Here is a 16,663-nt window from a genome sequence, read left to right as displayed (position 1 = left end):
TTATACACTACGTCTAAATGTATCAGTCAGAGATATGTGTAAAATCTTAGGTTACATTAGCTTTTATTGATCTTGATCATGACTCATGCTTTAAATCAGAATGCATTAACAAAAACACTTTTTCTCTTCACCCCCCCTCAGCATGCCACTCTCTCAGCCAGCCGTTCAGAGAAGGGCTCAGGATGGTCGAGTCGCTCACTCGGAGCCCGTTGCCGGAATTCAATCGCCTCCTGTTCAGATGAACAGCCTCACATCGGAAACTACCGGCTGCTCAAAACCATCGGCAAGGGCAATTTTGCCAAAGTGAAGTTGGCACGCCATATTTTAACCGGCAGGGAGGTAAGACGTCCACACAGATGGCTAAATTATGGTGGGAAATTGGGCGTATACACTGTGAAAACACGACTTCTAAATCAAGTTGTTCTATTTTTGCGATCAACCATATTATGTCTACCTCAGTGTGTCTAAGCTAAAAGGGCCATAAAATCTTTAAATTTTCTCTTTTTCTTTTCACACTTTGACCAAAAGCAATTATGTCATCAACTTACTGGGTTGTGCGCCGTCATCGTAATTTTCCAGGCGGTCACTCATTTTATAAGCAATTTAGTTGTCAAGTCGTTGCGTCAGCTGAATTCTGATGATTTTTTAAAAACTTTGTGTCTTCTCAGGTTGCAATAAAAATCATTGACAAAACCCAACTCAACCCTACAAGCCTGCAAAAGGTAGGAACTAGGTCGTTACTGCTGCACTCATGTAAGCTTGTGATCCTAATTATGTCTTTGCATGCTAATGTCTCTGCACTCAGTGCCCGAGGCATAAGGTCAAACCGAGGAGCTTGTTTTGTTCCAATTGTATTTGATTTACCACTGTTTAGCAGCAGTCAGTAAAAACGTAAACTTTAACCCTATGACTTTGATTTGCCAGCATTGAATTTTGAGCTGGACTCTGCTCTGATGCTGTTGTAATACGTCTGAGAAGTTTATCTGTGTGAAATCTGGAGTATACATCTGTGATCTGTTGTTTTATCCTTGAATATGCAAGAAAATGGCAGGAAAGGTTGGGTTAGCAATTCAAATAGGAAAAAGCTGCAGAAACCGAGGAGACTATGAAGTTGTTGTTTCTTTATAGGCATGCTATAATATTCATATATTAATCAAATATGCTTACGCGGCCGCCATTTTAAAAAACGAAAGCGAGGCTTTGGTGGTAAGAGATCCACATAGGATCAGCACTGTAAACATTGCCACAACATGCTGTGGACTACAAACCTCCAGCTGTTGCAGCGATTTTAAAATACAGATATGGTGTAAACATCACTTTAATATCATTCAGTTAGGTTTAATTTAAACAATTAAAGGCAAATTAGGCATCAAACAAAACCACAGTCTCTTTAAGAGTAATACGCTTAAGTGTCCTCCTAGGCTTCATTTCATTGCACCAGGTAAACACTGTGGGGTCGCTTCCCTGCTTCAGCCTATGTAACCCAGTGAGAGATAAAACAATGCAGTTCTTAGACAGCGCTGATTTGCCATAGTATTCACCAGTGCTCAAAAGAAATGATTGGGATTGGCCGTGAAGGTCATCAGCTCAGCGCTCTTCACCGAGTACAAACACAAATACAGGGACACTGGAGCGTATTAAAGCTGTGTTTGCACTCGGTAAACATCGGTGAAGTGCAGTAAACTGATGACCTTCTCCACCAATCACAGTAATTTCTGTTGAGCACTGGTGAATACTATGGTAAATCAATGCTGTTTAAGAACGTGCTCAACAGCGATTAAATTTTAGCTGGAAATGTACATATTTTTTTAATTTCAGTACTGAAATTCAATATCATGACAAGTCTAATATAGTGAAAGAATCAATTCATTAACTTGAGTTTGATGAATGGCATCTAAAATGTGTGTTTGGGAAAGAAAACTTTAGCTAACTAGTGCTATTTCCCTTAACTTAGCTGAAAATGAGGTCTGATATCCTTTTTATTGTCACAATCCATTCAGAACAAACCTTCCGGTCACTTGGAGTGCGGTAATATTATAAATTTATGTAACTTTCTCCTGGCTGATAAGATATACAGCCAGGTACACAACGTTTCTATGTGACTCCAGGTGATACATCCGGATTTCTTTACACCGGAGCTTCGATTTTTGCTTTTAAAATGGCAGCCGCATGAAATCAGTCTAAAGATGCCTTCATCTGGAAATAATAGAACTATTAGAATACAGAAATCTGAACATTTAAAATAAAAATTGATTAAAGAATTGTGTTTGCTTACACATGCATGCTTTTTCGTTAGTGTTTGTATTTTTTAATACTATTTAAAGTATGTCACATTGATAGACTCACGAATGGCATTTCTTCATATTTGATGAAAAGTGCAAAAAAAAATGCACTTATGAGGTGCAAAATTGGCCTAGCGGTTGTGCATATGGTTTGATGACTGGCTAATGTTTGTCTTTATGTGACAGTCTGTGAAATCATCACACATCTGATGTGAGAAGTGTGGTGTTCTGCTCATTCAGAAGTTCTGTTTGTTTAAAGAGGATTTGAAACCAAGAGATTATTATTAGCTCTCGAAGTTTTCTTCGAGGATATCCAGAAATAATGAATTATGAATTTAAAGAAGGGGGTGACACGGTGGCTCAGCACTGTCACCTCACAGCAAAAAGGTCGCTGTTTCAAGTCCCGGCTTGGTCAGTTGGCATTTCTATGTGGAGTTTGCATGTTCTCCCCATGTTCGCATGGGTTTCCTCCCCGGTTTCACCCACAGTCCAAAGACATGCGGTATAATAAACAAAATTGGCTATAGTATATGTGTGTGAATGAGTGTGTATGGATGTTTCCCAGTACTGGGTTGCGCTGTGTAAAACATGTGCTGGATACATTGGCGGTTCATTCCCCTGTGGCGACCCCTGATTAATAAAGGGACTAAGCCAAAGGAAAATGCATAAATGAATTCAAAGAAGATGAAGTATGAAGGTTTTTTACTGGGTAGTGTGATGGCACTACAGTTATGTTTGTTGATATGTTGGTTTAAGAAGCTGATGAGTGAAGTCATGTGGTTGAAACTGAATGCAAATGAAGGGTCAAAGGCGTTGTGTACTGCAGTATGTTGTTTAAGGTGGGGCTGAAGGTGCTTGCGGTCTCTGCAGGATGTATTTAGACACTGCAGTCCCTCCTGGCTGCATTATTATTGCGCACCAGTACAATATTTTGTAACAGTTTCTACTTTCATAGGTTAATCTTCCGCTCAGATGCAAAATGTATGATCACAACAACCTTTATTCGTCTGTCTGGCCTCTAAACTGACAGTAGCTGTCTTAGCATGCATTTAAAACATGAACACTGGTGGTGGACAGTTTCTCTTTTATATGATAAGTAATTACATTCCACACAATCTCAAGTGTTGTTTTAGTTATTGTGAAATGCCTGAGCTAAATTATTCAATCAGATTATCTGGTTAAATTTGAATTACTTTCATGCACAAGTCATTTATCAAGTAGGAAAACCGTTGCATTGTTTTTCCTCGCTGCATTTCTTTTTGTTACTGATAGTAATTTTGTTCACTGATAAAGATTTTGGATCACTTAAAATAGCTTTTTATTCAGAAAGTTATGCAATATTATAATTTATGCTCATGCTTACATTTAATCTTATCATTGATTTATTAATATAAATTAATAAATCAGCACCAAGGCTGCATTTATTATTAATGTAATATTTCCTAATGTATAATTAAACTCTGACCTTTTCAACTGTTCCTGTGATGTCAAAGCTGGATTTTTTGTCTTCAGTGTCACATGACTGTACAGAAAGATTTCTAATCAAGATTAAAGATTAAAATATTTATTCATATTATTATTATCATCATCATTATCGTTGTTGAACACAGTGGTTCTGCGTAATATTTTTGTGAAAACCATGATGCTCTTTTCACTCTTTTTTATAGTAACTCTTTTTTATTTTCTTTTTATTTATTTATTCTTATTTTTATTTATTTATTTTTTTTCACTATTTTTTGAATAGAAATTTTAAATGAACATCATTTAGTTGAAGAAGAATGGCTTTGTAGCATTATAAAGGCAACTTTGGTCAATTTAATGCCTTTTTGCAGAATAAAATGATTAATTCATACTGACCTCAAACTTTTGAACAGTAGTGTTATATACATTTTTATTTGACCAATAAAAGATTATCATGGAGATTATTAGTGTACATTATAATTTTCATAGTTTTTTTATTCTCTTTACTTTAATTTTATGTAATGATGTTCACCTTTGTAAAGCTGCTTTCGAATGATAATTATTGTAAAAAGTAGGACTGGGTATCATTAAAAAATCTTCGATATCTGTACCGATACCGATCCTTTAAATTCGATACTGGCTCCTAGTCGATACTTTTTACATATACAATTTAATGTCAAATCTCGTTTGGGAACTGCTATTGAATTTAAAGTATCAGTATCAGTATCGGTATCGATATCGAAGATGTTTCAGCCCTAGTGAAAAGTACTATAAAAAAACAATTGAATTTAATTGAACCATTTTCTTAGCTTTGCACATACCTTTGCGCGTTGTCCTGCATTTATACTTCTGCGCGCTGTTTGTGTTGCTCTGCAATAACTCTTCCGAAATGCTAGCTGGCAGTGAGGTTTTTATGTTCTTCAGTGTCGAGTTTCTTCGCTGGTGTTTTATTTTTTTCTGAACGCTACCTTATTGTATAAGTAGCTCAAACGCAATCATTTTGGGGTGGGAACTGGGGCACGTGCAACAATTTTAATCGTAAGGCAAACACTAAACAACAATTTCCATCTGGACCTCCTTCACGGGACTCGACACTTGTAAACACTTGCTTGAACGGGTTCACGCGGCTCTCGGTCCTGCCCACACTCATCAGTGCTACCAAGCCAACCAATCACAGAGCTTGCACTATGCGTCATTGCGACATGTAGTTAAATTTTTTGAGAGGGATGCGTGTTGGCGAGGGCCATGCATCCACGTGCAGGCTGCGCCGGAGCATACGCGTGTGCTTGATGCAGAAGTTTAAATCAGTCTTAACTTGTGTTGTCATATTTAGTTCAGATCAGGTTTTGTTAGTCTTATATGGCCACAGTACTGGAGATCTGGCAAAAATCCTTATTCTCGTCTTCTTCTGCGCTCTCCTCTATGTTTAATCCTGTGTGCAATCAGCTGACCATGAACTTTCCCAGCAGCTGGATTTCTGAAGAGCTAGAAAAAAGCATGCATATCGTGTGTGTGTGTGTGAGAGAGAGAGAGGGGATTTGGGGGTGTGACCATGAAGTGCGGGGCCCCATCATAAGAGCATAGTGCTACTTTAATGAAAAAAGAAAAAAAGAAGCCTAGAGTGCGGGCGATGGACTTGGACTGTGGGTGAAGAAGGGTAGAGGGGGTTGGGTGTCCCTCATTCAAGTCTCTTGCAGCCAGGAGTGCAGTTCCAGACAGACGAACAATGGGGGCAACTGAGCCCGGAGGGGGTGGGGGACTCCAGGGGGCCTGTGGCACAGGAGCAGACCCTGAGAAAGCAAGATTGCACACAGGAGAAGAGTGTCTGTGACATGATACCAGAAGAGCGAAAAAAAGCCCTGATTGGTTGGCACTACTGAATATGTGAAGGGTGTGTAATTCAGGGCATTTAAAAGTCTTGATGTGATGGAGGTTTATTGGCGTATGAATACTATTGTATATTCGCTAAGTATGAATTATTAATTATGTAAATCACGATACAGTTGTCACCCATCCCCCATTTCAATTTAAAGGCATAGCACACACCGAATATGTCATAATTTGCTCATTTACCCTTTTACCTGGATGACATGTCCTTCTGTGAATATGATATTTTGAATAGAATTATTTTTGGGCGGTAAAATATCAAAAATATTCTCCACAGAGTAAAAAAAAAACTCATAAAGTTTTAGAATTGACTTGATGTGAAAAGGGATGACAGTTTTCATTGTCATATTAACTGTCCCTTTAAGGCAAGTCAAACATCTTTCTGGATGATTGTAAAGATTATAATTACTATAGTTCAAAAAATTAATACATGTAGACAGCTTATTAGAATCCATTCTGCTTTAAAGCGACAGATGACAAAAGAGCAGCGCATGCTAATTATACGACGAGCGTGCTTAGTTTGCTTTAGTGTAAAAGAAAGATGTTTGAAATTGTGTTACAGTGATAACAAACATCTGGATGCCGCACACACTGCTGGGGTGAATAGGAAAATTAAAATAAACATGCAAAGGAAATCAAAGTGCAGAGAAAACAGTAGTTAAGAAAGCACAATCATGTGAATGTTTTATAAACTCTGCAATTCATTATAAACTGTCACATCACATTTATAGCGTTTTATACAATCCATTACTTTAAAGGGCACCTATTTTACCCCTTTTTCAAAATGTAAGATAAGCCGTTGGTGTCTCCAGAACGTGTCTGTAAAGTTTCAGCTCAAAATACCCATCAGATTATTTATTATAGCCTCCAGAATCTGCCCATTTTAGTGTTTGAGTACATTGTAGCTGTTTTTGTAGCCTGTGGCGCCGCGTGTGTGTAGGAACTGCTGATGGTGGCCATAGCAAAGGCAAACTGCAGAGGATCGCCAGTTCAGAAATGCATTTAAATCGGTAAAGGGAGAAGCACGCATGACGTTTTTAACAGAGATACAGTACAAGCACTGATCTATAATCGATACGTGATTACAACTTATAACACACAATTCCACACATATTTTGCAAACTACACAAAACGAGGCAACAATTTTATTGACACTTACATGTTATGATCCGGAGGAAGAAGAAACTGGCCGATCTGAACTGTAACAGTTACTGAAAAAGTCCCTGTCAAAGTCTGACAAAGTCCCATACATAATAGTCAATGCTGCTACTTCAATAGCAAACGGCCGATGAATCCCGCATTGCAGCGTAGGTTATTGTATCAAAAATCAGAAAAATGACAGAAATGAACACAGCTTTAGGTTGGCTATAATGTGGTTTTGTTGTGAAAATTAACTTTAACCCTTTATTCCCCGCAGCCGAATCTCCATCTGTCAGTGATTGTCATCTTTGCGTCATGATCAGTCCCGTGATCCCCTGCGCCTCTGGCAAGTGTGTGGAGGGAAAGCGCATGCACATTTTACCGGAAGTACATATTTGATGATTTACCGTATTGACGTCGATGCGATCAAACAAAAGATCCGAACCCAACTCGATTCGTTTTTTCGACTCTGAGCCGACTATTTCGCTAAAGAATTAATAGTTTTAAACATGATGCACTTTTAGATTTAAACCTCAGCTGGATGTTTTCATTTACTTATTGGTGTGTTACACACTGCATGGAAGGTAATTTTCAAAAACTCATAATAGGGGCTCTTTAAGTCAGATAAACAGCACAGTGACAGAGACAGACTCGGATGAAGCTGAAATACAGCTCATCAGTCAAAAACACCAAGTAAGTTTATTTGATGTATTTGTGGTGGAGTTTATTCAAGCCTTTTTGAAATGAGTCTCACACAAATGCCGTTTGCAGTACACACACAGACATATCAGCGTTTACTGTCACCATGGCTGTGGTGATTATAGCTGTTAAGTATGACAGTGATTTTATTGTCTTTATTATAAACATGCTCTGTTTTAAAGGCATTTTAAACTTATAAAACTTATAAAAATCATAGACAGTTGTACAATAGATAGTTGTAGCAAATAATTTAATCCCAGTTATTTAGCAATAGATGTTCTGTGGACATTTTTATACATGTTATTATAGAAACATAGCATCTGTCAATCAATTCGGTGGGCGGGGAAAACCGCACTCCTACATCACATGGTGGGCCTCAAAATCACTGGGAATCGGGTCCATTTTAAAAAAAGAGACTTGTTGTTTATATTATTCTAATATGACAGTGGACACACTATACCTACACACAGTTCTGTCCAAACAACATAAAAAAGTTGATTTTTATCATAGGTGCCATTTAATCAGAACAGGTTTATAGATTTAAACTTGAAAAGGGAGGTCAGTTTCACAAAAAAATATTGTGTTTTTTATTTCTGGATGTCTGACCTTGATGGATTGAATGGAAGAAATAAAGAGATAATGAAATTACAATCAAATGTACTTATTACATCATCAACATGATCCAATTGTAGTTTGGAGGTGTTTACCAGCTGAAGCAGGATTTTTCATTCTGCAAAGCCTAATTATTCACTAATGTAAAAATGCTAATGTAATTATAGTTATTGTTTTTGTTGTGAATGAGATTTAACAACAAAGCTGGAATTAATGATAAAATGAATGAATTCTTTTGAGATTTACGATTGTATAACTGTTAAATCGTTGATCAGAGCAGTTGCAGAGCTCGATTTACACCAAAGAGACAGGAAGATGAAGTGAACTTGACATTTATGAGTCATGCTGTGGATGATTCAGCGCCTAACACTTCAAGATTATTTCTGATCAACTCCAAATACTCATGGATTACTTATGTAAGCGACATCAATTATGAGATTATCACTATTTTTGGCACTGTAGGGCATTGTGTGTTGTGTGTACCTAGGAGACAGATTGTGTTGATTAAGCCCAGGGGCATCACGGACCCTTTTTTTTTTTTGAGTGGGAACCTGTGGTGGTCTTGGTTTTAACTTATTGTACGTGTCTTATGTGTAACTTAAGATACAACTTAATTAAATATTAAACAAAATCATCCATGTTTCAATACCAACCTACTCTACAATTCAAAAATCAGTATGTTTTGTAGGCAATTAGAACTTTTAGTAAGCAAGAATACATTAAATTAATGCTTATGTTCAATATCAATACATAATAAAATAAATACGTCAAAACATGAAAATAAAATGTCAAAATATGAGTTAAATAATATTCCATTTTCATTTAGTAACTCATATACTGTATTTATGTAAAAAAAGAGAAATCTTTTTTTTCATAATTATACTACATATTATTAAATGTTTTTTTTAATGTCTTCCTGACCAATGGGTATAACCTAGTGGTTTGAAGTAGTGGCAAAGTACATAAATTCTAAATGACTAATAATTAATATTTTAGTGTTGCATACTTTACGGTCTTTTAATACATCATCAATATACAAGACAAGATTTTTGGAGATCTAGGCTGTTTCTCAATTCCAAGAACACAGAGAACGGACTTGCGTTCTTGTGAAGACCGGTCTTGCCAGGTGTCCTCGGAAGAACGAACTCGGGAGACCGCGAGAACAGAGAACACGTCCTGTGAGAAATGAGATGCTGCTTTCTTCCTGATGGTCACATGACCTTCACACATTTTAATGGAAAATTATTTAAACATTATAGCATTCAGACAACGATTTATTGTTTTTCTCCTTTTCAAAATATATACTATGCATAAAAACACTATAAATATACGTTGCACAATATAAATCAAACCGATTTGGATACGAATTTCAGCAAATAAACACCCTTAGGCCTAGTTTCACAAACAGGGCTTAGATTAAGCCAGGACTGGGCCTCAGTTAAATTAGGCTATTTAAGCCACATTCAAAAAAATTGCCTTAGAAAAATATATTACTGGTGTGCACCTGGAGACAAAAAAAAGAAACTGACGTATTTTAAGGCATCCCACCACAAGTTATTTTGAGTTGAGACAGCTCAAACAAGCAATTTAATCTTGAATAGTCTTAAACCTTGTCTGTGAAACCAGGGGTTAATGTGTTTATTCCTTTATTAGGATGTTCATGCTAATGTTTACTTTCACTGTTTCATTTAGGGAAACTCCTGAGACAAATAAGTTATATGTCTGAACTTTAATAATAAATCTATATAAAATACTGCGCTTCCCACCTCCAGTCGCAATGACTTCTGGGACTTCTAGACCGAGTTCAGTGCTGAAGTCTGCATCCATGCCTCCTCGATATCAAGAACACATCCGGGAAGTTTCACGCGTCCTCCGTTCTTGTGGTCTTGAGTATTGTAACTGAACTTTGGCAGCTGATGATAACGTTACATGAGAACACAAGGACGCAAGATCGCTGAAGAACGGATATTGAGAAACAGCCCTAAACTTGTTTTATCGAATTACCCTTTAGTGCAGTGGTCCTCAACCACAATTGGTACCTGGCCGATGTCTGAACGATCTTTAATTTTGATAAAACTTTTCTTTTGAAAAATGACCGTGTTCTCTCGCTTACATCTCGGTCACTTGAGCGCCCAAATTTAACCCACAAGCAGCAAAATGAGTAAGAAACAGACGTCTTTGGAAAGTTTCTTTGCTAAGAGGAAAAGGCCCAGAGAAGGACCCGTGAACTGCCAAGGAATGAATTGGAAACTCATTTGTCAACAAATCAGTGAATCCACCATGTCTGTGCAAGAAGATGACCTGCTGGAGTTCACAAATGACCGTGGCCTTTTAGGGGCCATTCGCATACCACGTCTTTTCTAGAGTTCTGCAAGTTTGTTTTTTTCAGTGGAGGTGCGCGCCTAGCAACCTACGAACCACTGCACCCCAACCTCCTGGTCCGCGGTAAAATTCGCGGTCCGTGGTGATAAAAAGCGGACCAGTTTTAGTGGATATATTCTGTAAATCATAGTAAATTCCTATGCCGATGCTTTTTTGTTGTTGTTTCCATTTCTGTTTAATGGAAAGATTTTTTCTGCACATTTCTAAACATAATAGTTTTAATAACTGATTTCTAATAACTGATTTATTTTATCTTTGCCATGATGACAGTAAATAATATTTGACTAGATATTTTTCAAGACACTTCTATACAGCTTAAAGTGAAATTCAAAGGCTTAACTAGGTTAATTAGGTTAACTAGGCAGGTTAGGGTAATTAGGCAAGTTATTGTATAATGATGGTTTGTTCTGTAGACTATCGAAAAAAATATAGCTTAAAGGGGCTAATAATTTTGGCCTTAAAATGGTTTTTGAAAAAATAAAAACTCCTTTCACTCTAGCCGAAATAAAAAAAAATAAGACTTTCTCTAGAAGAAAAAATATTAAAAGACATACTGTGAAAATTTCCTTGCTCTGTTTAACATTGTTTGGGAAATATTTAAAAAAGGGAAAAAAAATCAAAGGGGGGCTAATACAGAATATCCCATATAACACGCGGTATCACAAAATGATCTGTTAATATCTGTAATATATAGTTGTTTTCTAGAAAATAAAAATCCTGAAGATTAACAGATCAAGATGACACATGCTTAAAACAATTCAAACAGCGCATAAAACAACTGCAATATCAAATAAATCTCCAGAGTTTTAAAAGTGCAATGAGGAATAGAATGTTCCTCTGGGATGTGCCCCCTCACTTCCAGTGGCCTCGAGGCTTCTGGATAAGCCAAAGGTGTTTTTTTTTATCTTTGGCACTTCCTGTCCTGATGTTTGGCCCCCCAGAGGCAGCTTTGACCTGAGCTGTTGCTGTGTCCTGATGAGACCATCTGCTTTGCTCTCTGTGATGCTTCAGCTCTCTTTCTCTCTCCATCACTCACTGAGCTCCAGATCAATGCTAGGGAAGGGAAATGGGGTGGGCATGGCCCGATGTTGAGCCGCTGTGACATATCACTCTTTCCTTTGGTAACATCCCTCATATAAAGCTCCTTACACTAATAATGGCACTTATGGTAAATATGAGCAAAGAAAGTTGTGGAAAAATATCTTTATTGTTGGATACTTTGGATCTTTTGTTTAAAATACATTTTTAAAAAAACTCAAACTCTGCTCTTATTGAGAACAAGCAGTTGCAAACAGCACAGTAGACAGTTAAAGTCAAAATGATCAACATTTACTAAATAATTATTAGGATTATTTTTCCTTTTTTAAATATTTCCAAAATGATGTTTGGGGTGCTTTCACACTAGCACTTTTGGTCCGCTCCCGGGCTCATTTGACATCAGAGTATGGTATGTTTAGCTAGTGTGAACATGTCTTCTGAACTCTGGTGCGCACCCGTGAACCATACTCAAGTCCGCATAAAAGAGGTGGTCTGGGGTACGGTTTGCGCGAACTCTGTTCCACTTCACTTCTGGTGTGAATGTTATCGTACCAAATAACGAAAGTGCACTGCCAACAGCACAACAAACTATAATTTTCATAACGTTCATTCGCGTGTGTGTGTCTATGTATCACGTACTGTACCTTGGTGACAAGTGGGACTGAGCTAGGGCAATCACAGTAATAATGTCTGCTTGTCTCCTCCAAAAACAGCTTCTACAGACATCGCGTGATGTTCTAAACGTTAATAATAGTTTTGCGGCAGATGGATGCGAGTCGCTTTCTGTATGTCAAAAATCAATAGATTCAGTAAAAGCAGAATGACCGTGATCTGCATACATCTTTCCATTTTGGCGCTTTGCTTTCGTTAGCCGTCACCTAGCAACAGCCGTACACGCAACAACAGCTCAATGACACAAGCGTTACTGGGGTTCAGAAGGCAAAAAGACAGTGTGAGCACAAACCAACCGACAAGGAGGCAGGAGGAGACGATCGAACTTGAAAGTAGAAAAGCACCCTTAGAGAGCAAAGCATTGTTCACAGTATTTCCTATAATATTTTTCCTTTTTTTATTTTGGCTAGAATAAAAGCAGTTTTAAACTTCTTAAACCATTTTAAGGCCAATATTATTAGCCCCCTTAAGCAATATTTTTTTTCTATTCGCTTCAGAACAAACCATCGTTATATAATGATCTGCTTAATTACCCAAACCTGCCTAATCTTTATTAAATATATATGTTAAGATTTATTGGCACCCTTATTAATTCATTTGAGAGAAATATGCGAAAAGTATTTTCCCATGTGACATTTTACGTTTTATTTAGTACGCCTGGGTGACCAAGAACAGGAAATTGTTCAACCATGGGTTCCTGTTTTAAACATGAGGTAACACATAGGCCAAAGGTTTTTGAGCTTCACAGGAAGTGGCTATATATATAGCAAAAATCCAAGTGTCCATTGCAACAGGCTAATTGGAATCAGGTGCTTAACCGTATATTTTTGTGAAACCACAAAAACGTACTTCAACAACAGCAACAGCTTTTGTTCATTTTCACAGTGAATGATATTTATAATGATGTATTATTGATGAATAAAGGATTATTTTGATACAGTTCTTAGAACAACACCAAATAAATGCCACAAAATATCAGTGTCTATGATTTGTTATATAATACACTGCCTCAACTGAATATTTTCATATGGCCAACTTTTCTGACACGATTAATCTGCTTGATAGCTCACTGTGTAGTGTTGTTATTATGAAAAAGAGTGCTCTGGTTCACGTCTGTGAAGCTCAGTTACACAAAATAATTAAAGCAATGTAAAAACAAGGTAAAACTATGTGGTCCCAGTGTACAAATCACTTACGTTTGCTTTTGAAAACAATATTTGTTGGGTTTAGGGAAGGGTATAGGTCAGTGGTTTGCTAGATGTTTTGTACAACACGCTTGTACCATCATGTGTACAAGAAGGATGTGTATCTGAAACGTACAACAAAACATTCCTTAAGTAAACATACCCAGAGCAACCTATTTTACATTTCACAAAAATGTAGGCTGAGGCACATATTTCCATTGAACCTGTGTTGGTTTGTTTCCACCTTTAGGGCAATAATTAAGAAATGTCAGTCAACTTGAGGTGTAATAAATCAGCCTGGAAGAGGTCATGTGTCTTTTTGTCCAGCACACTTTCAGTCTGGGTGTCTGAAAGTCTCCAAAACGTCTCATGTCTCCTACATCACCACAAATAGATTATCACTGTTTCAAGCCAAAGACCAACTCAGTCATCTCCTTTTTATGTTATTATTTTGAGCAAAAGATTGAAAGGTTAATCAATAAATGAATTGTTCCACAGCTTATATTCATCTATGGGGTCAATATTAGTGGATGGTGCTGTCTGTGTAGTTTATTTGCAATGTTTAGTTTTCACATATGAATGTTACATTCTTCCAGGACTAAACTGGCTGTGTATGTACATCTGGTTGTGTGTATGTTTGTGGATTTGACCGAATGCTAGACCTCTTTAAGTGAGACTGTGGTCATATGAGGATGCCATTTGCTTACTGACAGTCATACTGGGAAATACCCTTTGGGAACTGAATGAAGCTGTGATACAGAAGCTGGGATTACCAATGTGATGCAGAGCCATTGCTGAAAAAATATTCTTGCAATCCTCAGTCTGACAGACAAGACTTTTCTTAAGTCTTGTGGATTTTTAGATGAATACATTCTTCCCTGCTTGAGAGGCTCTTATACTGTCTTGGATATATTATGGCTAGCATGTAAGCTCCTTGTCGACGCTTCCCACAGAGAGATTGAGTTTAAAGAATTTAAACAGTTTTGTCTGGGTGAAAGATTCAATTACTGTTGGTGCATCTCTTTATATTGTGTAAAGGGACAGTTCACACAACAAAAAGAGCACCATTTTGTCAGCATTTACAGTAAGGGTGCAGGAATATATTAATACAGCACAGTATCACAATATTTTCAAAACAGTACCGACACACGGATGCTCACAAATATTGATATTTTGCCAATATTTATGTAAGAAATGCATCACAAAATTATTTTTGATATGTTTATATTAAAATGTTTATTTTTAGTTACAACAGATGTTTCCAAAGTTTTCTTTTGGGAGCATAAATTGAAGTTGGAAAGATGTAATAAATTGCAATATATATCGTAGAATATCACAATAAAGTTCAAATCGCAATAATATTGTATCATGTCACAGTATATCATATCCTGTGATTCTCAGCCCTAACTTATACACACTGATGTGGTTCCAAACCAAAAAAAAATTGTAGTGTCATTGATAAATTCTAATAGCTTTTTAATTATTTTGATTCAATTGTTTTGCTTTTATTTTATTATTACTATTGTTATTTATTTTTTTCGTTTTGTAATGTTGGTGCTTTAGATTAAATTAAAGTTGAATTTAAATGTTGCCAAGCAACTACTAAATAACTTGCTTTTCTGTATAATAGTAACATTATTGACTGGGTCTTTTATTTGGCAAATGGGTACCTATGGCGAGGTGTGCGACAGAAAGTTTCAGTCGACGTCATTCTTGCTTAAGGAAATGTCAATGTAAAGCTGTACGGGTCGTTTACACATCATATGAGAAGCACTTCTAACAAAACAGATACTTTATACACATAAATACTTGTGTATAAATGTTCACTACTAACCTTTCCATGTACATGATTTGATTATAACTACAGATCAGTGATAATAAAACTAGCCTACTATAACTATATGATTATATGACATAAATAAATAAATGCAACATATATGAACACATACACACCCTTACAGTCTCCGATATGTTTTCATTTACAGAAAAACTGCACTCAGCATACTTTTAGTCCTTATTTGGCTTCAAAAACAACACGCAACATATAGCCCAGTCAGTGCAAACTGACTTGTTTTCATTCTCCTGCTTGTGTACACGCTGGTGACGTATCTCTGTAAACCAATAGCGTTCAGCTGTGTGTCTAGCTCCGCCTTTTGGTACCCTTTTGTTGTGCTAGGTATCTTTTCAAAAGAGTACCCAAAAGTGGTACTCTACGGTTCGCTTTTTGGTATGTTTTGACAGTGGAAACGGCCATAAAACCGCACCGCACCGAACCGAACCATACCATACCATACTGTACCACTCAGTGGAAACGGGCCATAAGATGTCTAAATATGGATAAAAAAATGTCCCTGTAGTCCTTTAGAAATGTATGAATTTTCAATTTTCAAGTTTCAATGCTTTTGACAGTAGTTTTTTTTTCAAGCGACATGCACTAAATGGCTGTTGTCATGTTTTTTTCTGCTTGCCTGAAAGACTACATCATTTTTTCTGCTTGCATAGATTGATCCATATCTGGTAAAAAATCTCCAGAGTTTTGTATCATTACATCGTCATATATTTTATTGCAATCTCGATATATCATTGCCACAGTTTGGATCCCAAAGCTCTTGTCTGTATTTATTTTCCCCAGATCATTAAGTCAGTCATACAGGTTTGTTAGACACAAGATGAGTAAATTACGACAGAATCCTCATTTGTGGGTGAATTATCCCTTAAATTGTGGAATTACACAACAGAGATCGGAGGCAAAGGATAATTCACATGCTAATATTGGTTGTCATAGCTATTATTTGATGTCAGAAGTGTTGCGTGGGTGTTTTTGTTCTCTTGCTCAGACATGCAAAAATGTCAAGCGCCTGATTTGCATTTTTCACCCCCTCTCCGTGGAGCATTCAGAGACGCTTTGGAAAGTGGAAGGACTGGACAGAAGCAGACGCAGATGAAAAAATAATTCCCAGTGGATGTAGATGGCTGAGATACGCTGATGTCTGACCGATGAGCTTTAATGAGGGCGAACAGAGGTTATTAGACACTTATTAGTGAACGTTTGAATAAAGAAATTGCTAAAACTGAAGTAGTGCACCAGTGTCAAGTATAAAGATATGATCTGATAACAGTATCTTTTCATGTAAATACAGTTTTATGTGTGTGGCAGGCTATAGTGTCCTTCAGTGAAATCCTATTGGTCCAGAATCCTGCTTCACATTAGTTCTGCCTCCATTTGTATGAGTAACACCTTGTCCTGCAGTATGTTTTGTTCTTATTTAAAAACCGTTTTACACATAAAACGGAAGTTGCAACTTC

At 37.0% G+C, this 16,663-nt stretch overlaps 1 protein-coding gene across 1 annotated transcript in view; it reads left to right on the top strand.

Annotated features, from left to right (window-relative positions):
* Positions 1-16,663, top strand: part of LOC130242129 (MAP/microtubule affinity-regulating kinase 4-like) — a 62,393-nt gene that overhangs the window by 22,030 nt on the left and 23,700 nt on the right. Inside the window, 2 exon segments of the mRNA XM_056474150.1 lie at positions 142-339; positions 669-722. Coding sequence (XP_056330125.1) covers positions 142-339; positions 669-722 — 252 coding nt within the window.

This window comes from Danio aesculapii, chromosome 15, assembly GCF_903798145.1.
Source record: "Danio aesculapii chromosome 15, fDanAes4.1, whole genome shotgun sequence".
Classification (NCBI taxonomy): domain Eukaryota; kingdom Metazoa; phylum Chordata; class Actinopteri; order Cypriniformes; family Danionidae; genus Danio; species Danio aesculapii.
This window is presented reverse-complemented; position numbering and strand designations above follow the sequence as displayed.